General features: G+C 44.8%; 1 protein-coding gene across 1 annotated transcript in view; it reads left to right on the top strand.

Annotated features, from left to right (window-relative positions):
- LOC137373990 (EH domain-containing protein 3-like) overlaps positions 1–24,593 on the top strand; it is a 90,490-nt gene that overhangs the window by 46,714 nt on the left and 19,183 nt on the right. Inside the window, exon 5 of the mRNA XM_068039708.1 lies at positions 10,050–10,214. Coding sequence (XP_067895809.1) covers positions 10,050–10,214 — 165 coding nt within the window. The remainder of the gene's footprint in view (positions 1–10,049; positions 10,215–24,593) is intronic.

The raw sequence follows: 24,593 nt of genomic DNA, 5'->3' as shown, positions 1-24,593 counted from the left end.
AGGTACCTTTTTTTAAGAGTTGAGGGTTTCTGCCTCCACCACCAATCCAGGCAGTGAATTCCAGACACCCACCATCCTCTGGGGGGGAAAAGCTTTTCCTCGTGTCCCCTTTAATCCTTCTACCAATCACCTTAAATCAGTGCCAGCTGGTAATTGACCTCTCCGCTAGGGCAAACAGGTCCTTCCTGTCTAATCTGTCTAGGCCCCTCATAATTTTGTACACCTCAATTAAGTCACCTCTCAGCCTCCTCTGTTCTAAGGAAAACAACCCCAGCCTATCCAATCTTTCCTCATAGCTGCAAATTTCAAGCCCTGAAAACATTCTTATAAATCTCCTCTGTACTCTCTCCAGAGCAATTATGTCCTTCCTGTAATGTGGTGACCAGAACTGTATGCAATACTCCAGCTGTAGCCTAACCAGTGTTTTATACAGTTCCAGCATTACATCCCTGCTTTTGTATTCTATACCTCGGCCAGTAAAGGAAAGTATTCCATATGCCTTCTTAACCACTCTACCTACCTGTCCTGCCACCTTCAGGGACCTGTGGATATGCACTTCAAGGTCTCTCACCTCTACCCCTCTCACTATCCTCCCTTTTATTGTGTATTCCCTTGCTTTGTTTGCCCTCCCCAAATGCATTACCTCACACTTCTCCGGATTGAATTCCATTTGCCACTTTTCCACCCACTCAACCAAACCAGTGATATCATTCTGGAGTCTACAGCTATCCTCCTCACTATCAACTACACGGTTAATTTTGGCGTCATCTACAAATTTCCCAATCATGCCTCTCTCATTTAAGTCCAAATCATTAATATATACCACAAACAACAAGGGACACAACACTGTTCCCTGTGGAACACCACTGGAAATGGCTTTCTATTTGCAAAAACATCTGTCGACCACTACCCTTTGTTTCCTGTCACTGAACCAATTCTGGATCCAGCCTGCCACATTCCCCTGTATCCCATGGGCTTTCATTTTTCTGACCAGTCTGCCATGCAGGACCTTGTCAAATGCCTTACTGAAATCCATGTAGACCACATCCACTGCACTACCCTTATTAATCCTCCTTGTTACTTCCTCAAAAAATTCAATCAAGTTAGTAAGACACGACCTTCCCTTAAATCCTGATTAATCTGCGCCTTTCTAAATGGCGGTTTATCCTGTGTCTCTGAATTCATTTCTAATAATTTACTCACCAACGAGGTCAGACTGACCGGCCTATAATTATTTTATCTATCCCTTGCACCCTTTTTAAACAATAGTACAACGTTTGCAGACTTCCAATCCTCTGGTACCTCTCCTGTATCTAGTGAGGATTTGAAGATGATCCTAAGAGCATCCACTATTTCCTCCATGGTTTCCTTTAACAACCTGGGATACAATCCATCCGGCTCTGGTGATTTATCCACTTTCGAGGATATCAGATCCTCGAATACTCCCTCATTATGCTAATCATATTTAATATTTCACTCTCTTTTACTGCAATGTCTGCATCATCCCTCTCTGTGAAGACAGAGACAAAAACTCATTAAGGATCCTGCCCAGATCTTATGCATAAACGATAAGTTCTGTAGCCCTATCATATCCAGGTGAAACATAGCTTTTATTTGATGTGGAATTTGTGTCCTCTCTTTAACTTTCAAATATAAATCATTTCCATGCTAAGAGGACCGTGAAATGCCAGACAATGTCATGTTAGATTCTCCCTGCAGTGCATAGTGCAGCACATATATTTCCAATACAATTTGCACTCCATCTTCACTTTTAGAAGTTTGCAGTCAGTTCCGTGTTAAGATAATGCATCATTGCATCCTCCCTAAATGTGTTGGGTGTCAAATCCTTAATGTCTGAGCTTAATTGACCTAGCCATGACTAGAAAACATCATGATATTCTGGATCATGACTCTCCTGCATCAAAACTGTTACTGGTGAGTGCGCTCTAAACTATTAATGAGCTTAAATGTGAAGTAACCATCAGTGTGCAACATTTGACCCTCTTTATTGCAGTTGAGAGAAGGCAAGGAATTCAATTTTTATAACATCTTTCACTTGCTCAGGATGTCTGAAAGCACTTCATAAATAAAGAATTCATTTTGAAGTTCAGTCGCTTTTTTTAAGTAAGCACAGCAGTAATTTTGTCTACACGAGCATAGTGAGATGAATGGTGGTGATGTTGGTCGAGGGATGAATGTTGGCCAGTACACTGGGAAAGCTCCCTGCACTTCAGTGCCTTGGGACCTTTGTGTCCAGCTAAGTAGACAACTGAGGTCCTCATTCAACGTCTCGCCTGAAAGACAGTGCCTCTAACAGTGCAGCACTTCTTCATTACTGCATTAAAGTATCAGCCTACATTTACATGAAGTTATGTAGTGGAGTTTGAAGCCACAGCCTGAGCTGAGTGTGCTTCTATTGAGTTAAGCTGATACTTGTAGAGAAGGTTCTCAAAAGTAGGAATAAGTAACTCCATATCAAAATTTGCAGATGAAACCAAACTGGCTAATGCAGAGCAAGAATGTGACATAATACAAGACATTAGAAAACTTGCAGAATGGGCAGTTAAGTGACAAATGAACATTAACATAGATAAATGTGAGGTGATGCAATTTGGTAGGAAAAATAGAGACATCAGTTACACCTTTGAAAATTAAAAACCGAATGTGATAGAAGAGCAAAAGAATCTAGGGGTACAGATCAGCAAATCATTAAAAGCAGCATTGCAGGTCAGCAAAGCTTTTCAAAATGCTTGGATTTGTTTCTAGGTATAGAATTCAAAAGTAGTGATGTTGTGTAGGGCCCCAGTCATGCTGCACTTATAGTACTGGGTACAGTTCTGGTCTCCATCTTATAAAGAGGACCTTGAAACACTGGAGTTGGTGCAAAAAAAGATGGTATCAGAACTGAGATTACAGCTATCAAGAAAGTTTGTACAGGTTAGGGCTCTTTTTCTTTACAAAACAGGAGACTTAGAGGTGACCTGATAGAGGTCTTTAAAATTATGAATGGATTGAACTGGGTCGATGTGCAGAGAATGTTTCCACTTGGAGAATCTAAAACTAGGACCCATAAGTACAAGATTGTTACTAATAAATCCAGTAGGGAAATAAGGAGAAACGTCTTTGCTCAGAGCAGTTAGAATGTGGAGCTCACTCCCACAAGGGAGTGTTTGAGCAAACAGCTTAGATTGTTTCAAAAGGAAATTAAATGAGTACATGAGAGAAAAGGGAATGGAAAGATTCACTGAAAGGCTGAGATGAGGCAGATGGAATAGGAGGAGACTCGTGAAGTATAAACACTAGCACAGACTAGTTGGGCTGAGTGACACATTTTAGTGCTGTCTGTTCTATGTAAGTAACACACAAAATCTGACTGTATATAAATTAATTGTGTGTATGCCTGCACGCATATTCTACGTGCATGACCACCTCAGTTTGTTCCTGATTCCCTAGATGTGAGTCTGAGGAGAGACACTTAGCTTCCACTTGTTTCCTCATGGTGGCATGACTTGACTGAGCACAGGAGACAGGAGTGAACCAATAGTTCACAACCATTCTGGAGGGTGCACATTGCACTCACCTTTTGTTACACAATACCTTGCTGTCTCTGAATATTGTACCTTGCATACTCCCATGTATTGTTGGCTTTGGCTTCAGTTTCTTTAATGGAGCTTTTGTGGCCAATCCAGAGCAACTGCATTGCTGAAAGGGAGGAGGTGTGTTTTACATTATGGTACTGGGTTGGATATTAGCATTAGATATAAGGAAGCACGTGTTTCATGGAAAAATAATGTGCTATGTACAAAGTTAATGTCCCAGTGTAGAGTACAACGTATTTTGAGCACAAGTCTAGGTGCATCTGTTACCTGAGTTTTGATGATTTTCTAATGCGAAAAAAAAACCTATCACTGCCGTCCACATGAAGTGGTGTATATCAGTTTTGCAATGAATCATAGAAAATTTGCGACACAAAGAGGCCGTTCGGCCCTTTGTGTCCTCGCCGGTTGCCAAAGAGCTACTCCGCCTAATCCCACCTTTCTGCACTTTGTCAGTAGCCCTGCAGCTCATGGCTCTTCAAGTAGAATCCCAAGTACTTTTTAAATGTGGTGAGAGTTTCTGCCTCTACCACCCTTTCAGGCAATTTGTTCCAAGTCCCCACCAGCCTCTGAGTGAAAGAAATGTTTCCTCATCTCCCCCAATCCTTCTGCCAATTACTTTAAATCTATGCCCCCTGGTTTTTGATCCCTCTGCTAAGATAAATATATCATCCCTAATTACTCTCTTTAAGCCCATATATCCTGTCCTGGCCCCTCACATGTTCTGAAATATCAACCATCATTTAATCTAAATAATATTCCCCCCTCATTTATTCTGCATGTTCTCATCTTGCTTTAACCTGATCTCTTTCCCCAGCTCCCTGCATTAGCTTGCACCTATCTCTTCCTTGTGCTGATACATAATTTATTTCTCCCCAATGTCTTCCCCATCTCTCTCTGCATTCATGTTTTTCTATTTCTTTCTGCCTCATGTCTGCTCTACACTTGTCTGTGACCCCATGTCTCTGTACCTTTAATGCACCATGAGCTGGAGTAGCCGAAAATAAATTGGCTAAGTGGCCTGCAGACTGGAAGAAACAAAGATCTCCAGGATGGTAGGGTGGGTGGTGGAGAGTAACCTCCTGGGGCAAAGGAAACAGATCTGGCAGTGCAAAATATTAACTGGCCAATAGGGCTGCAGGAAACAAGGACCACAATGAAATTGGTCCATAGGGTGATGCAGGAAGAATGGGGCCAGAACTGAAGGGAGACGTATTTGAAAAATTGATAGGGCATTGGGGATGGAGGTACAAGGTTCAGCAGGAAGACCACAAAATTTGTGGAACGCTGACATTTAAAACTTATGGGAAGTCTTTGCAGACATTAAACTTAGCTGAGCAGGTCTCAGCAGCTGGGATATAGGAGCAGACATTAGAGCATCAGCTAGTGGTTGGAGATTCCTACTGTTTAAATAAAAGAAAAGGGATTGCATTTATACAGCACTTTTCATAACATCAGGATGGTCAGGCTTTACAGCCAACAAAGTACTTTTGACAGTCAAAATCCTGGAACTCCCTTCCCAACAGCACTTAGGTGTTTCTACCCCACATGGATTGCAGTGGTTCAAGAAGGCAGCTCACCACCACCACCTCAAGGGCAATTAGGGATGGGAAATAAATGCTGGCCTAGCCAGCGATAAAGGCCTGCTCGGGTCTGGAAAATAAAACCTGACCCGAACCCGACAGAACCACATCAGACCCGAGCCCGGCCCAGCCTGAGTCCTTCTATTTTTTCCCGCACCCGATCCAACCTGCACCCAGCCCGACCATAGTGCACTCGCTGTACTTTTCACTTTTTGATGGATGGAATGGAAGGAAGCTGCACTTTTTTAAAAATTCCTTCATGGGATGTGGGCGTCACTGGCTATGCCTGCATTTATCGCCCATCCCTAATTGCCCTTGAGAAGGTGGTGGTGAACTGCCGCCTTGAACCGCTGCAGTCCATTTGGGGTAGGTACACCCACAGTGCTGTTAGGAAGGGAGTTCCAGGATTTTGACCCAGCGACAGTGAAGGAACGGCGATATAGTTCCAAGTCAGGATGGTGTGTGATTTGGAGGGGAACTTGCAGGTGGTGCTGTTCCCATGTATTTGCTGCCCTTGTCCTTCTAGTTGGTAGAGGTCGCGGGTTTGGAAGGTGCTGTCTAAGGAGCCTTGGTGCATTGCTGCAGTGCATCTTGTAGATGGTACACACTGCTGCTACTGTGCATCGGTGGTGGAGGGAGTGAATGTTTGTTGATGGTGTGCCAATCAAACGGGCTGCTTTGTCCTGGATGTTGTCGAGCTTCTTGAGTGTTGTTGGAGCTGCACCCATCCAGGCAAGTGGAGAGTATTCCATCACACTCCTGACTTGTGCCTTGTAGATGATGGACAGGCTTTGGGGAGTCAGGAGGTGAGTTACTCGCCTCAGGATTCCTAGCCTCTGACCTGCTCTTGTAGCCACGGTATTTATATGGCTACTCCAGTTCAGTTTCTGGTCAATGGTAGCCTCCAGGATGTTGATAGTGGGGGATTCAGCGATGGTAATGCCGTTGAATGTCAAGGGGAGATGGTTAGATTCTCTCGTTGGAGATGGTCATTGCCTGGCACTTGTGTGGCGCGAATGTTACTTGCCACTTATCAGCCCAAGCCTGGATATTGTCCAGGTCTTGCTGCATTTCTGCACGAACTCATTCAGTATCTGAGGAGTCACGAATGGTGCTGAACATTGTGCAATCATCAGCGAACATCCCCACTTCTGACCTTATGATTGAAGGAAGGTCATTGATGAAGCAGCCTAAGATGGTTGGGCTCAGGACACTACCCTGAGGAACTCCTGCAGTGATGTCCTGGAGCTCAGATGATTGACCTCCAACAACCACAACCATCTTCCTTAGCGCTAGGTATGACTCCAGCCAGCGGAGGGTTTTCCCCCTGATTCCCATTAACCTCAGTTTGCTTGGGCTCCTTGATGCCATACTCGGTCAAATGCTGCCTTGATGTCAAGGGCAGTCACTCTAACCTCACCTCTTGAGTTCAGCTCTTTTGTCCATGTCTGAACCAAGGCTGTAATGAGGTCAGGAGCTGAGTGGCCCTGGCGGAACCCAAACTGAACGTCACTGAGCAGATTATTGCTAAGCAAGTGCCGCTTGATGGCACTGTTGATGACACCCTCCATCACTTTACTGATGATTGAGAGTAGGCTGATGGGGTAGTAATTGGCCGGGTTGGACTTGTCCTGCTTTTTGTGTGCAGGACATACCTGGGCAATTTTCCACATTGCAGGGTAGATGCCAGTGTTGTAGCTGTACTGGAACAGCTTGGCTAGGGGCGCGGCAAATTCTGGAGCACAGGTCTTCAGTACTATTGCCGGAATATTGTCAGGGCCCATAGCTTTTGCAGTATTCAGTGCCTTCAGTCGTTTCTTGATATCATGTGGAGTGAATCGAATTGACTGAAGTTTGGCATCTGTGATGCTGGGGACTTCAGGAGGAGCTGAGATGGATCATCAACTCGGCACTTCTGGCTGAAGATTGTTGCAAATGCTTCAGCCTTATCTTTCGCACTGATATGCTGGGCTCCCCTATCATTGAGGATGGGGATATTTGTGGAGCCACCTCCTCCAGTTAGTTGTTTAATTGTCCACCACCATTCACGGCTGGATGTGGCAGGACTGCAGATCTTAGATCTGATCCGTTGGTTATGGGATTGCTTAGCTCTGTCTATCGCATGCTGCTTACGCAGTTTGGCATGCAAGTAGTCCTGTGTTGTAGCTTCACCAGGTTGACACCTCATTTTGAGGTATGCCTGGTGCTGCTCCTGGCATGACCTCCTGCACTCTTCATTGAACCAGGGTTGGTCTCCTGACTTGAAGGTAATGGTAGAGTGGGGAATATGCTGGGCCATGAGGTTACAGATTGCGGATGAGTACAATTCTGCTGCTGCTGATGGCCCACAGTGCCTCATGGATGCCCAGTTTTGCATTGCTAGATCTGTTCGAAATCTATCCCATTTAGCACGGTGATAGTGCCACACAACATGATGGACGGTATCCTCAATGTGAAGGCGGGACTTCATCTCCACACGTACTGTGCGGTGGTCACTCCTACCAATACTGTCATGGACAGAAGCATCTGTGGCAGGCAGATTGGTGAGGACGAGGTCAAGTACGTTTTTCCCTCGTGTTGGTTCCCCCACCACCTGCCGCAGACCCAGTCTAGCAGCTATGTCCTTTTGGACTCTGCCAGCTCGGTCAGTAGTGGAGCTACTGAGCCACTCTTGGTGATGGACATTGAAGACCCCCACCCAGAGTACATTTTGTGCCCTTGCCACCCTCAGTGCTTCCTCCAAGTGATGTTCAACATAGAGGATTAGATTAGCTTAGATTAGATTAGAGATACAGCACTGAAACAGGCCCTTCGGCCCACCGAGTCTGTGCCGAACATCAACCACCCATTTATACTAATCCTACACTAATCCCCTATTCCTACCAAACATCCCCACCTGTCCCTATATTTCTCTACCACCTACCTATACTAGTGACAATTTATAATGGCCAATTTACCTATCAACCTGCAAGTCTTTTGGCTTGTGGGAGGAAACCGGAGCACCCGGAGAAAACCCACGCAGACACAGGGAGAACTTGCAAACTCCACACAGGCAGTACCCGGAATCGAACCCGGGTCCCTGGAGCTGTGAGGCTGCAGTGCTAACCACTGCGCCACTGTGCCGCATACCCAGACTAGCAGCCATGTCCTTTCGGACTCAGCCAGCTCGGTCAGTAGTGGTGCTACCGAGCCACTCTTGGTGATGGACATTGAAGTCCCCCACCCAAAGTACATTTTGTGCCCTTGCCACCCTCAGTGCTTCCTCCAAGTCGTGTTCAACATGCAGGAGTACTGAGTCATCAGCTGAGGGAGGGCGGTAGGTGGTAATCAGTAGGAGGTTACCTTGCCCATGTTTGACCTGATGCCATGAGACTTCATGGGGTCCGGAGTCAATGATGAGGACTCCCAGGGCAACTCCCTCCCTACTGTAAATCACTGTGCCACCACCTCTGGTGGGTCTGTCCTGCTGATGGGACAGGACATACCTGGGGATGGTGATGGCAGTGTCTGGGACATTGTCTGTAAGGTATGATTCCATGAGTATGACTATGTCAGGCTGTTGCTTGACTAGTCTGTGGGACAGCTCTCCCAACTTTGGCACAAGCCTCCAGATGTTAGTAAGGAGGACTTTGCAGGGTCGACAGGGCTGGGTTTGCCGTTGTCGTTTCCGGTACCTAGGTCGATGCCAGGTGGTCCGTCCGGTTTCATTCCTTTTTATTAACTTCGTAGCGGTTAGGTACAACTGAGTGGCTTGCTCAGCCATTTCAGAGGGCATGCAAGAGCTAACCACATTGCTGTGGGTCTGGAGTCACATGTAGGCCAGACCAGGTAAGGACAGCAGATTTCCTTCCCTAAAGGTTATTAGTGAACCAGATGGGTTTTTACAACAATCGACAATGGTTTCATGGCCATCATTAGACTAGCTTTTAATTCCAGATTTATTCATTAAATTCAAATTCCACCTTCTGCTGTGGTGGGATTTGAACTCGTAACCCAGAGACCCAGGGTATTTCTCTGGGGATTAGTCCAGTGATAATACCACTACGCCACCGCCTACCTGCAGCATGAGCGCAATGACTTCATAGAGACACTCACTCGCTCACTGCGCAGACTGAGTTTGTGGAGTACTGTGTGTGTCCGACCCCAACCCGACGCATGTTGTCAGGCCCCTTCGGGTTCGGGTCGGGTAGCAGGCCTTTAGCCAGCGACACCCACATCCCAGGAATGAATAATTTAAAAAATGTAGTCTCAGGCAGGTTCAGCTGTAAATATTTGACCAAAGCCATTGTAAAAATTGACAAATGAAAATAAGTTTTGTTGATGGTGAGTGTACACCCTTAGCAAGATCTTTATTTATCTCTTGTAACATTGCACATGGGAAATGAAAACCAAGATGAAGTTGGGTTCTCGGGCAGTGAGATAGTTGACCAGGTCATAGAGACGTAACTCATCCAGTGTTTAAGTCATGCATTGTGTTACTATTGCAAATATGAACTTTGATTATTTTAATTATTTATAGTTAAATAGAAAATAGAGTAACCTGCAAAGCAGAGAAAGAAACTTGGAATGGAGGAGTTTGTTTGAAGTATGGGTTGAGGGCTGGGAGAATCAGAACTGGTGTCCTACAGCACCATCATTGGCAGGAGGTGGCAAGTGACAAGTTTACAGAGACAGTTCCCATTGTAAATGGGACAAGTTTTGATGAAAAGTTGACTCAAAAGGGTGACCAAAACATGAACGCAGGAAGTAAGGTTTGTAAGTGGGAAGGGTGTATAGATATGATTTTTAATATACTACAGATTTAGATGTATCTTTAAAATATACTGGATGTTTAACGTTCTGTCTAATCATTATCTGTATTGCTTTCCAGGTTCATGCCTACATCATCAGTTACTTGAAGAAGGAGATGCCAGCAGTGTTTGGGAAAGACCTAAAGAAAAAGGAAATGATAAGTAGACTTCCAGAGATATATTTAATCCTCCAGCAGGAACACAATATCTCTGCCGGTGATTTTCCCAACATAAAGAAGATGCAGGTACAATCGTGTAGATAGGTGCAATAATTTCTATTTGGCAGAGTACAGGGAACTGTGTATTTTAGGGAAGAAATGTTGGATGTGAGAAGGAATTGACACTGTTACTTCTAGATTTAATTTATAGCTTTACGACAAACTATTCTGTAAAAACCGAAAAATTATCATGTGGATCCTGAGTATGTCCCTGGCACACCACTTCAAACTTTGAGCTGGATGTTATGTGGGAAGCAAAATAGAAGGAAAGAGAATGGGGGAACCAGAGAGTTTGCAATGGCTGTAGAAGTGGATGATAAGAAACAACAGTGGAATACTTAATTCATGACCAAGAGTGGGCTGAGAACTCATGTTGAGAAAAACATTAATTGCTATCTCCAGGTAATGAGCTTCGTCCCCCTCTGAATTATCTTCGTTGGGTTCAGTGTAAACCTTCCTTTATGTGCAAGTGCATAGAAGTCAAAACACAAACAGGCCATTCAGCTCAAGCAATCTGTGTTGGTGTTTATCCTCCAAAAGAGCAAATAATCCTAATATTTGCCCACCCTGCTCCCAGATCCCTAATCCTAACCGTTTTCCTTCATACGAACGTACACACAAACATACGAATTAGGAGCAGGAGTGGGCCACTCTGCCCCTCGAGCCTGCTCTGCCATTCAACAAGATCATGTCTGATCTGATTGTAACCTCAACTCCACATTCCCGCCTACCCTCGATAACCTTTCACCCCCTTGTTTATCAAGAATCTATCTACCACTGCCTTAAAAATATTCAAAGACTCTGCTTCCACTGCCTTTTGAGGAAGAGAGTTCCAAAGACACTCAATCCTCAGAGAAAAAATGTCTCCATCTCTGTCTTAAATGGGTGATCCCTTATTTTTAAACAGTGACCCCTAGTTCTAGATTCTCCCACAAGAGGAAACGTTCTTTCCACATCCACCCTGTCAAGACCCCTCAGGAGCTTGTGTGTTTCAATCAAGTCACTTCTTAGTCTTCTAAACTCCAGTGGATTCTCCCTGCCAAAATGGACAATTTCACATTTTCCCACATTTGCCTGATCTTTGTCCACTCACTTAACCTATCTATATCCCTTCGTAACCTCCTTATGTCCTCTTCACAACTTCTTTTCCTACCTATCTTTGTGTCATCGGCAAATTTAACAACCATACCTTTGGTCCCTTCATCCAAGTCATTTATATAAATTGTAAAAAGTTGAGGCCCCAGCACTGATCCCTGTGGCACACCACTCATTACATCTTGCCAACCAGAAAATGACCCACTTATACCTACTCTGTTTCCTGTTAGCTAACCAATCATCATTCCATGCCAAAATGTTACCCCCTACACCATGAGCTTTTATTTTCTGCAATAACCTTTGATGTGGCGCCTTATCAAATACCTTCTGGAAATCTAAGTTCAGTACATCCACCTCTTTATCCACAGCATATGTTGCATCTTCAAAGAACTCCAATAAGTTGGTTCACAAAACAATGTTGACACTGCCTGATTACCTTGAATTTTTCTAAGTGCCCTGCTATAACATCTTTAATAGCTTCTAACATGTTCCCCATGACATATGTTACATTAACTGGCCTGTAGTTTCCTGCTTTCTGTCTCCACCCCCCCGCCCCCACCCCCCCGGCCATCTGCCTTTTTCATCCACCTATCCAATCTAATCTTGAACGTTGACATAGTTTCTGCTTCAGTCGCTGATCCTGCAAGTGAATTCAACAATCTCCCAACTCTCTGTGAAGAAGTTTCTCTTGCCCACTGTTGTAAATACCTTGCACTTAATCTTGTATCTATGAGCCTTCATGAGTCAGCTTTGACCACCTACGGCAAAAGTGCGAGGCGAAATGCAGACTGGTTTCAACCTCATAATGAAGAGCTGGAACCTGTCATAGCTGCTAAGCGCATTGCACTGTAAAACTACAAGAAAGCCCCCAGCGAGTTAACATCCGTAGCACTTAAAGCAGCCAGAAGCACTGCACAAAGAACAGCCAGGCACTGCGCAAACGACTACTGGCAACACCTATGCAGTCATATTCAGCTGGCCTCAGACGCTGGAAACATCAGAGGAATGTATGATGGCATTAAGAGAACTCTTGATGGTTGGCCCAAGAAGATCGCCCCCCTCAAATCTAAATCAGGGGACATAATCACTGACCAATGCAAACAAATGGACCGCTGGGTTGAGCACTACCTAGAACTGTACTCCAGGGAGAATGCTGTCACTGAGACTGCCCTCAATGCAGCCCAGCCTCTACCAGTCATGGATGAGCTGGACATACAGCCAACCAAATCGGAACTCAGTAATGCCATTGATTCTCTAGCCAGTGGAAAGGCCCCTGGGAAGGACAGCATTACCCCTGAAATAATCAAGAGTGCCAAGCCTGCTATACTCTCAGCACTACATGAACTGCTATGCCTGTACTGGGACGAGGGAGCAGTACCTCAGGACATGCGCGATGCCAATATCATCACCCTCGATAAAAACAAAGGTGACCGAGGTGACTGCAACAACTACCGTGGAATCTCCCTGCTCAGCATAGTGGGGAAAGTCTTTGCTCAAGTCGCTCTAAACAGGCTCCAGAAGCTGGCCGAGCGCGTCTACCCTGAGGCACAGTGTGGCTTTCGTGCAGAGCGATCGACCGTTGACATGCTGTTCTCCCTTCGTCAGATACAGGAGAAATGCCGTGAACAACAGATGCCCCTCTACATTGCTTTCATTGATCTCACCAAAGCCTTTGACCTAGTCGGCAGACGTGGTCTCTTCAGACTACTAGAAAAGATTGGATGCCCACCAAAGCTACTAAGTATCATCACCTCATTCCATGACAATATGAAAGGCACAATTCAACATGGTGGCTCCTCATCAGACCCCTTTCCTATCCTGAGTGGCGTGAAACAGGGCTGTGTTCTCGCACCCACACTTTTTGGGATTTTCTTCTCCCTACTGCTTTCACATGCGTTCAAGTCCTCGGAAGAAGGAATTTTCCTCCACACAAGATCAGGTGGCAGGTTGTTCAACCTTGCCCGTCTAAGAGCGAAGTCCAAAGTACGGAAAGTCCTCATCAGGGAACTCCTCTTTGCTGACGATGCTGCATTAACATCTCACACTGAAGAGTGCCTGCAGAGTCTCATCGACAGGTTTGCAGCTGCCTGCAATGAATTTGGCCTAACCATCAGCCTCAAGAAAACGAACATCATGGGGCAGGACGTCAGAAATGCTCCATCCATCAATATTTGCGACCACGCTCTGGAAGTGGTTCAAGAGTTCACCTACCTAGGCTCAATTATCACCAGTAACCTGTCTCCAGATGCAGAAATCAACAAGCGCATGGGAAAGGCTTCCACTGCTATGTCCAGACTGGCCAAGAGAGTGTGGGAAAATGGCGCACTGACACGGAACACAAAAGTCCGAGTGTATCAAGCCTGTGTCCTCAGTACATTGCTCTATGGCAACGAGGCCTGGACAACGTATGTCAGCCAAGAGTGACGTCTCAATTCATTCCATCTTCGCTGCCTCCGGAGAATCCATGGATTCTCAGGTGGCAGGACCGTATCTCCAACACAGAAGTCCTCGAGGCGGCCAACATCCCCAGCTTATACGCACTACTGAGTCAGCGGCGCTTGAGATGGCTTGGCTATGTGAGCCGCATGGAAAATGGCAGGATCCCCAAAGACACATTGGACAGCGAGGTCGCCACTGGTATCAGACCCATCGGCCATCCATGTCTCCGCTTTAAAGACGTCTGCAAACGCGACATGAAATCCTGTGACATTGATCACAAGTCGTGGAAGTCAGTTGCCAGCGTTCGCCAGAGCTGGCGGACAGCCATAAAGGCGGGGCTAAAGTGTGGCGAGTCGAAGAGACTTAGTTGGCAGGAAAAAAGACAGAGGCGCAAGGGAAGCGCCAACTGTGTAACAGCCCTGACAATCAAATTTTTCTGCAGCACCTGTGGAAGAGCCTGTCACTCTAGAATTGGCCTTTATAGCCACTCCAGGCGCTGCTCCACACACCACTGACCACCTCCAGGCGCTTACCCATTGTCTCTCGAGATAAGGAGGCCAAAGAAGAATGAGCCTTCATTCTAGAGGCCTCAGTTTCTGGAAGACTGTCTGCTTCTAGCAACTATGTCCCATTCTTCCACAATTTTAAACATTTCAGTCACATCACTCAATCTGTTGTCTCAATGGAAAAAAACAATTTTTCAAATGTTTCTTTTTCATAACCTCTTGGGTTTTATATTCTATAACTTGTGATTAAACCTAGAATTCTGTTGGTATTTTTTACAGTTTTATTAAGCAATGTTGCTTGGTAGTACAGAACTTGAGGATTGTTGAAATAAAGAGACAAGCTGTCGAAGCTTTTTGTCTTGCACGCATCAGGACAGATGCAAGAATGCCAAATTTCAAAGGGAGAAACTCTTTATACTGCATGAGAAAAGGGTGCCGATTGGTTGACAAGTCGACTCTGATCAAGGCTTTCCCATGGAGAATGCACCAGGGAACTATTGTCCCGCAAGCTTTTGTTTAATTCAAAAAAGGCACAAAGCCTGGACATGTTCCTTTTGCCTGCAGAGGACAAGTCCCTTCATATGAATATATGTAGCTTCTAGCAAGCATAAGTGAGCCACATTACGAGCCCAACTGATAAATTAGTTCTAAATGTAATTCTTAGCGCACTTGGGATTGTTTAGTAAGTGCTGTCCAGTCGTGGAATTAGATTTAACGTTAGACATTGTGTTCTGAGTTTTGCAAGTGCGGTCTGGTCAATACTCTGCCTGTTGTGAGCAGCCAAAGGGACATGCTGTTTGATACAATCTGCCAGTTGCTGGGATGTAGCCTTCAAGCTAGCTTCACCTGTTGCAATGCACAACGAGCAATGAACTGATTGGAGAAGCCATATATGCATACTTTTGGACCTGAAAAGTGCCCAGTCTACCTCCAATTACCCTGGAAGGGTAAGGTATCTTAAATTTCAACAGGTGAAGCTAGCCATTTCACACTGCTACTATGCAGGAGCAACACAAGTGGTATTTTCCATGACCAGGATGCTGCCGTCAAGCCAAAAAGACATTATGCCTACCACACAAATGAGTAATGTGATATATGAATTCAAGTGCCGGTGTGATGCCAGTTACGTAGGCCATATGTCCCCAACGACTGGCGGATCATATCACAACAGAATCACCAGAATCGTTAGTGCAGAAGGAGGCCATTCGGACCATCGTGTCTGCACTGGCTCTCTGCAAGAGCAATTCCCTCAGTTCCATTCCCCTGCCTTCTCTTAACCCTGCACGTTCTTCCTTTTCATATAACTGTCTAATTCCCTTTTGAATGCTTCAGTTGAACCTGCCTCCACCACGTTCTCAGGCAGCGCATTCCAGACCTTAACCACTCGCTGCGTGAAAAAGCTTTTCCACAAGTCACTTTTGCTTCTCTTACCAAATACTTTAAATCTGTGCCCTCTCATTCTTGATCCTTTTTTTTTCGTGAGTGAGAACAGTTCCTCTCTCTCTCTCTATCTACTCTGTCCAGACCCTCCATGATTTTGAATACCTCTATCAAATCACTTCTCAGTCTTTTGTTCTCCAAGGAAAACAGTTCTAACTTCTCCAATCTATCTTCATAACTGAAATTCCTCATACCTGGAGCCATTCTCGTGAATCTTTTCTATACTCTCTCCAATGCCCTCACATCTTTCCTAAAGTGCGGCGCCCAGAATTGGACGCAGTACTCCAGCTGAGGCGGAACCAGTATCTTATACAAGTTCAACATAACTTCCTTGCTCTTGTACTCTATGCCCTATTAATAAAGCCCAGGATACTGTATGCTTTATTAACCGCTCTCTCAACTTGTCCTGCACCTTCAATGACTTAGGCACATATACACCCAGGTCCCTCTACTTTGTACCCTTTGTTATATTGTCTCTCCAAAATGAATCCCTTCACATTTCTCTGCATTGAACTTGATCTGCCACCTGTCTGCCCATTCCACCAACTTGTCTATGTCCTTTTGAAGTTCTACACTATCCTCCTCACAGTTCACAATGCTTCCAAGTTTTGTATCATCTGCAAACTTTGAAATTGTGTCCTCTACGCCAAAGTCTAGGTCCTTAATATATATCAGAAAAAGCAAGGGTCCCAACACTGATCCCTGAGGAACTCCACTACAAACTTTCCTCAGGCCGAAACACATCCATTTACCACTACTCTTTATTTTCTGTCACTCAGCCAATTTAGTATCCATGTTGCTACCGTCCCTTTTAGTCCATGAGCTGCAAGATTGCTTACAAGTCTGTTGTGTGGCACTGAATCAGATGCCTTTTGAAAGTTCATGAACACCACATGAACAGCATTGCCCTCATCAACCCTCTCTGTTGCCACCTCAAAAAAACTCCCAAGTTCGTTAAACATGATTTTCCCTTGAGAAATCCATGCGTTCCTTAATTAACTCGCATTTGTACATGTGACAATTGATTTTTGTCCCAAATTATTTTTTTTAAGATGTTTTCCCACCACCGAAGTTAAACTGACTGGTCTGTAGTTGCTGGGCTTATTTTTACACCCCTTTTTGAACAAGGGTGTAGCGTTTGCAATTCTCCAGTCCTCTGGCACCACCCCCCGAGTCTAAGGAATACTGAAAAATTATGGCCAGTGCCTCTGCGATTTCCACCCTCACTTCCCTCAGTATCCTTGGATGCATCTCATCTGGTCCTGGTGTTTTATCCACTTTAAGTACAGACAGCCTATCTAATACTTCCTCTTTATCAATTTCAAACCCCTCGAGTGTCTGACTTTCCTCCTCTTTCAACATTGCCTGGGTTGCATCTTCCTTGGTAAAGACAGATGCAAAGTATTCATTTAATACCTCAGCTATGCCCTCTGCCTCCAACTGTAAATCCTCTTTCTGGTCCCTAATCGGCCCCAGTCTTCCTTTTACCACCATTTTACTATTTATATACCATAGAAAAGTTTGGGATTTCCTTTTTAATGCTAGCTGCCAGTCTCTCTCTGCTTCTCTTATTTGCTTTTTCACTTCCCCTCTGGATCTTCTATATTCAGCCTGGTTCTCAATAGCATTTTCTACCTTTTTCTACCATAGAGCACACTTTTTCTTCTTTATCTTAATCTCTTCCTGTTTTGTCATCCATGGTGCTCTGGATTTGTTTGTCATATCAAACAGGACATCCCTTAGACTGTTCGCAGTAGGTAGAGAACTGACTACTCAACCAGCCCATACTTGCAAAACTCAGAACACAATGTCTAACAGTAGATGTGATTCTGCGGTTGAACAGCACTGACTGAACAATCCCGACTGTGCTAAGAATTACACTAACAACCAATTTAAGGTTATCAGTTGGGTTCTCAAAGTGGCTCACTTAAGCATGCTAGAAGCTGCATATATTCGTCCTCTGCAGGCCAAAGGAACATGTCCAGACGATGTGCCTTTTTGAATTAAACAAAAGCTTTGGAGACAATAGTTCTTTGGTCGAGGTGTTGTCATAGAGAATGCACCAATCAGCACCCTTTTCTCATGCAGTATAAATTGTTGCTCCCTTTGAAATTTGGCATTCTTGCATCTGTCCTGATGAATGCAAGATGAAAAGCTTCGACAGCATGTCTTTTTTCAGCAATTGTATTAGCATGAGGTGCTGTCCTCTTCTCTCCCAATGACAGCGCCCCCCCCCGCCCTCCCCAAGCCCAGCCCACAACAAGACACACAAATTCCTTTGCTCTTCCACAGCACCAAGCTACATTAAAAATGCATCATCTCACCTGATTGACATTGAATTTCATCTACCTCTGTAGTCCATTCCCCCCGAATATCAATATCCCATTGCAGATTCATTTGGTCTTGTAAAGAATTAACTGTGCCTCCTGTTTTTGGTACCTGCAAATTTTAGTGCCACTCTCGCTAAACCTATATCAAAAACGTTAGTGAGGAGAAATGACCTCGGAACTGAACCCTGTAGGACATCATTACCCACTTCAAACCATGCTGAAACTGCTCCTAAGTCCTGCACTGTTTTCTCTCGTCTAACCAACTTTTAATTTGCTGAATTTCACCTAATTCTAGACCCTGTAGTCTTCTGGTAATCTTCCATGTGGTGCCTTGGCAAAGGTTTTTTCTAAAGTTCATGTACACTGCATTTCCCTGATTTACCATCCATGTCTGCTACCTGCTTGAAGAATTTCATGAGGTTTATCCTTTTTGAAATCAGTGCTGGCAGCTTCTAACAATTCATCCTTTTTTATTTAGAGAATCCAAATTTTTTCCTGACTACAAATGTTAAACTGCCTGGCCTGTGCTTAACTGGGTTAGCTCTGTCTCTCCCTTTTTAAAAAAAATAGTTACAGCATTGGCCACTTCTCATTCTCTGAAACACATCCACATTCAGTCGAGCTCTGAAATATACTTGCTAGAGCTATGGCAGATTCCTCACTCCTTTCCCTCAGGATCCTAGGCTGTATCTCTGGTTTTGGTCTTCCTTTAGCTTAACTAACTTCCCTTCATATTTCCTTTTATCCATCACATCAGTCATCCTGCTGTCAACCACTTTTGGACAATGTTAATTTACCTGATCTATTTCATTCAAATATATCTAATAAAACCGTCTACCCTTTTAAGAAGGACCCATGTACACATTTTAGGAATTCCATTCCCTTTCCTTCATTTACTCCCTCTCTGTCTCGATCAATATGTGGATAATTAAAATCCCCGAGAACAATATATTTTGTTCCCACTTTGCTGTCTGATCCGACTAGATTTTCTCTTCAATTACCCATCCATAATTGAGGTCTGTAATTCTTTCTTTTCTTTTGGGCCTCCTTATCTCGAGAGACAATGGATACGCGCCTGGAGGTGGTCAGTGGTTTGTGAAGCAGCGCCTGGAGTGGCTATAAAGGCCAATTCTGGAGTGACAGGCTCTTCCACAGGTGCTGCAGAGAAATTAGTTTGTCGGGGCTGTTGCACAGTTGGCTCTCCCCTTGCGCCTCTGTCTTTTTTCCTGCCAACTACTAAGTCTCTTCGACTCGCCACAATTTGGCCCCGTCTTTATGGCTGCCCGCCAGCTCTGGTCTGTAATACACCCTACTAATCAAACAAACCTATTTTAGCATTGATCTCTAACCTTATTTACTGTCTGCATCTTTTTTTGTCTACATGAACTCTTCCTAGAGTCTGTATTCCTTTTTATATTACCATGTTGCCTCCTTCCTTTTCTACCCTCTGAAATATTAGATCCTGATATATTTTCCATTCTTGTCCAGTTTGCAGCCACATTTCTTTTCTTGAATTTAGACCTTCCTGTAAAATAATTGCTGCCAGTCCCCTCAGCTGATCCTGGTTGGTTTTATTTTACTAGCCACCCCACTTAGAGTCATAGAGAGATACAGCACTGCAACAGGCCCTTCGGCCCACCGAGTCTGTGCTGACCATCAGCCACCCATTTATACTAATCCTACATTAATCCCATTTCCCCCTCTCATCCCCACCTTCCCTCAATTCTCCTACCACCTACCAACACTAGGGGCAATTTACAATGGCCAATTTACCTATCAACCCGCAAGTCTTTGTCTTGTGGAAACCGGAGCACCCGGTGGAAACCCACGCAGGTCACAGGGAGAACTTGCAAACTCCACACAGACAATACCCAGAACTGAACCTGTGTCGCTGGAGCTGTGAGGCTGCAGTGCTAGCCACAGTGCCACCCGGTTTAAAAACTCCTTTACTTCCCTATTTAACCGTTTTGCTGTACATAACCATCCTTCCTTTTTAGATGTAGCCTGTCATTGTGGATTAGCTCCCATTTGTCCCAGAATTGGTGCCAATGACCAACAAAGTGGAATTCTTCTTCCTGATAACACTCCTTTAGTCATGCATTGATTTCCCTAATCTTCATGTGCTTCCCTATTCTTGCACATGGCTGGGGAAGTAGTCAACAACAGCGACTTGCATTTATATGGTCTCTTTAATGTAGTAAAAATATTCCAAGGCACTTCACCGGAGCGTTATCGGTCACACTTTCATACTGGGTCACACAACAGCATTAAGACAGGTGACAAAAAGCTTGATCAAAGAGGTAGGTTTTAAGGAGCGGTTTCAGAGAGGCAGAGATAGGTTTAGTGAGGGAATTCCAGAGCTTAGGGCTTAGGCAGCTGAAGGTATGGCCACCTACGATGAATGATGAAAATCAGGGATGTGCAGAGAGTTCTGTGGGTTGTAGAGCTGGAGGAGGTTACAGAGATGGGGAGGGGCGATGCCATGGAAGGATTGAAAGTGAGGATGAGCATTTTAAAATATGAGATTACCACCTGTGGAGTTTGGCTCCCAAACTCATTTTCTAATCTAAATTTATTTTGAAGCACTTCAGACTTGTCTTTACCACATCATTAGCTTCCACATGGACCTTAAGAACTGGTTGCTTCTCGTCCGCTTCCACAGCCTTTTCCTTTAGGAGGCAACAAAGCATCCAGGTCTGTCGGTCTGATCAGCAGAAGATCATGTCAGCCCATTTGACTGTGGGATCCCCTGTAACTGCTGCATTTCTAGCTGTGTTGCTAATTTCGACCCATTAACCTATCTCCTGTTTGTTGGGGCAATTGTTATTTATTTACTGGACCTGCCCACAGGTCCTTTTCTCCACAGGAACTGTGGAACTTCAAATCTGACTAAGTTGGACTGGGTGTTCCTGTTCTACCCTTTCCTTTCCTTTCTGTTTTTCCACTCCCCTTGGATAGATGAGTAACTACTGCCAGTTCCCTATCTCTCTTCACTGTGATTACCCTCTCAGACTCTCGCTGAAGATCTGCGCTGTCTCCCTGATGTCAAATGGTCTCCATTTATGTCCCGTTCTGACAGTCTGAGCTTGGGGGAAAAAAAGAGTTGGAGACACTTCTCTCAAACATAGTGCTGAACTTCCCCCATCCTGCTGGGATGACGCATCATTAACTAACTGACTCCATTAAAATATTAACCATTTATAATACACTACCAAACTCACTGGGTGTTTCTCGAAGCACTATCAATGGCGCTTCAGTTCCACACAGCACACTGCGATGCTATCATAAAGCACCTGGCAGCACAGATCATTCCAGTCACACTGAGCAATGCATGACATCTCACTGGAATGTGAACAGTCCTGTTTGCCAAAAAGGTGTTCTCAAAACCCCCTGTGGTGCAAAGAGCGTGCAGTTTCTATTTCAATAATTAAAATGTTCACGTTATGAGGTCGAGACGACATACACCAAGATGTGAGCAGTTTGCGCTCTACCCATCTGTGACCCTACCCACACCCTGCCTGGACCATGTATATCGGCAGTTCAGCATTCACTTCATGCTTTCAGTCTAATTTCTGGTTCCTGATGTGAAATTCAGAAGCATGAGAGATTTTGGTCTGTCCCCGCATGTTTATGTCTGGCTGCTTTATCCTGCTGGCACCACATCCATTATTCTGTGGCTGGATGAGTGACCTGGATTTAGTAACTTAATTGTTGGGGCTGGGTCACCAACTCTGAGCTAATCTAATGGGCGCATAAAAACCACTGTTGTCTGATACGCAAACACTTGGTAAAGCAGGTCCTAAAATGATAGAGTCCAGTTTTGTGAATTTCTACGCTAATGCAGTGCCTACTTTTGCCACTAGAGGGTATAGGTCAGATTGGGTGGAAGGTAACTGCTTACATGCATCTATCTGTATGTGGTAAACTAATATCCTATAACACATAAGCTGGCATTTGAAGGCAGGGGAAGCTGTGTTAGTAGTGGATGAGTTATTAGTCATTTGTCTAATAACAAGGTATCTACTCAATCTGCAGGCATTCCCAATACAAATGCGATGTTGCACATGCTTTTGTAGGTGCTCTCCATACCGGGATCAGTGTGTTTTTGTATACTGGGTCTATTTTATAGGGTATGTGTATTTGGGTTTATGTTGATTTGTGTGATGTGTATTTTATGAGGGGAGTTATGTTGAAGGAGGGGTGTGTACAATGGATGGTCTTTGGGCATCTCATCTCATTAGTGCCCTTTTGCCATTGAAGTGGTTTTTAGGTAGCGCATCCAGAAATCCTGCCACGTTGAGAAGGGAAGTAGATCTTCTTTGATCGAGGTACCGCCGACCACTTGTTGAATGAGGGGAGGGGATGAGCCAAGCAATTTGATAGCTTTGTTCCAGTCCTACTCAGGCCCCCTCCCCCAACTTTTTTTCCGGTACATTGATGACTGTATCGGTGCCGTTTCCTGCTCCCACCCCGAACTGGAAAACCTTATCAACTTTGCTTCCAATTTCCACCCTTCTCTCACCTTTACATGGTCCATCTTCAACACATCCCTTCCCTTCCTCGACTTCTCTGTCTCCATCTCTGGGGATAGGTTGTCTACTAATATCCATTATAAGCCCACCAACTCCCACAGCTACCTCGACTACACTTCTTCACACCCTACCTCCTGTAAGGACTCCATTCCATTCTCCCAGTTTCTCCGTCTTCGACGCATCTGCTCTGATGATGCTACCTTCCATGACGGTGCTTCTGGTATGACCTCCTTTTTCCTCAACCGAGGATTCCCCCCCACTGTTGTTGACAGGGCCCTCAACCGTGTCCAGTCCATTTTCCGTACCTCTGCCCTCAACCCTTCCCCTCCCTCCCAGAACCGTGACAGGGTTCCCCTTGTCCTCACTTTCCACCCCATCAGCCTCCATATCCAAAGGATCGTCCTCCGCCATTTCCGCCACCTCCAGCGTGATGCCAATACCAAACACATCTTCCCCTCCCTTCCCCTGTCAGCATTCCGAAGGGATCGTTCCTTCCGCGACACCCTGGTCCACTCCTCCATTACCCCCACCACCTCGTCCCCGTCCCATGGCACCTTTCCCTGCAATCGCAGGAGGTGTAATACCTGCCCATTTACCTCCTCTCTCCTCACTATCCCAGGCCCCAAACACTCCTTTCAGGTGAAGCAGCGATTTACTTGTACTTCTTTCAATGTAGTATACTGTATTCGCTGCTCACAGTGTGGTCTCCTCTACATTGGGGAGACCAAGCGCAGACTGGGTGACCGCTTTGCGGAACACCTCCGCTCAGTCCGCAAGCAGGACCCTGAGCTTCCGGTTGCTTGCCATTTCAACACCCCCCCCCCCCCCCCCCCCCCCCCGCCCCTGCTCTCATGCTCACATCTCTGTCCTGGGATTGCTGCAGTGTTCCAGTGAACATCAACGCAAGCTCGAGGAACAGCATCTCATCTACCGATTAGGCACACTACGGCCTGCCGGACTGAACATTGAATTCAATAATTTCAAAGCATGACAACCCCCCATTTTACTTTCATTTTTAGTTTTTTTTTTCTTTTTTACATTTTTTACAACCTTTTTTTGCATTTATTTCATTTCATCTTAGTTTGTTCAGTTTGCTTACCCACTGTTTTTTTTTCATGTTTGTACTTGCTGCTGTTCAATATTCAGTCCGTTAACACCTTTTCTGTACTAATGCTTTGTCTTTCAACATACTATTAACATATTGTTTGCCTTTGCTCCATGACCTTTTGGTCAGCTATGTGGCCTTGTCCAATCTACACCTTCTCCTTTGTTATCTCTTGCCCCACCCCCACCTCACTTGCTTATAACCTGTGACTTTTTTAATATTTGTCAGTTCCGAAGAAGGGTCACTGACCCGAAATGTTAACTCTGCTTCTCTTTCCACAGATGCTGCCAGACCTGCTGAGTGGTTCCAGCATTTCTTGTTTTTATTTCAGATTTCCAGCATCCGCAGTATTTTGCCTTTAATTTGATAGCTGACCCCCTACATTGCTCAAGCAGAAACTTGCTGTAGTTATAGTGGACACAGTTAGCCCAATACTCAGTAGCATCCATAGACTTTGTAGTTGGACATTCAAACCTTTTTTTTAAAGGGGTTGATCTCAGCTCCTGTTTAATGTGACTAAATCTAATTTACATAGTATTTCAAATAATTTACTACTGTTTGGGCTGTCGCATTCCACAATTGTCAACTTATAATTAATGCCCCTGGTTAACGATGACCGAATAAGTTGTTCTATTCACATGGGATTTTCACCTGTGTTTTGAGATTATATTCTGTGATTCAGTCCATTTGCTTCCCCATGCAAATCCCAAGTCAGTGGGCTGTATAACAACACTGGTTGCTCAGCACCTATTGCAGGGATGTCATACAGGCCAATTCCCTGTAAATGGAAGTCAGCATATTGTCCATCAGGGAACAGAGTAGTGTAGACTCTGGCCTCACATCTCTGTTGGAGTCATCACATTTACCTCACTGTTACGCTGAATGGAAGCTCTTTTAAGGCCAGAAGAGCAGATTATGAAATCTGTTTTTTTCATGGATACGAAGGCAGTTGAATTTCA

The sequence above is a fragment of the Heterodontus francisci genome, chromosome 9 (assembly GCF_036365525.1).
Source record: "Heterodontus francisci isolate sHetFra1 chromosome 9, sHetFra1.hap1, whole genome shotgun sequence".
Lineage (NCBI taxonomy): Eukaryota > Metazoa > Chordata > Chondrichthyes > Heterodontiformes > Heterodontidae > Heterodontus > Heterodontus francisci.
The sequence above is the reverse complement of the archived record's forward strand: the minus strand, read 5'-3'. Positions and strand labels throughout refer to the sequence as shown.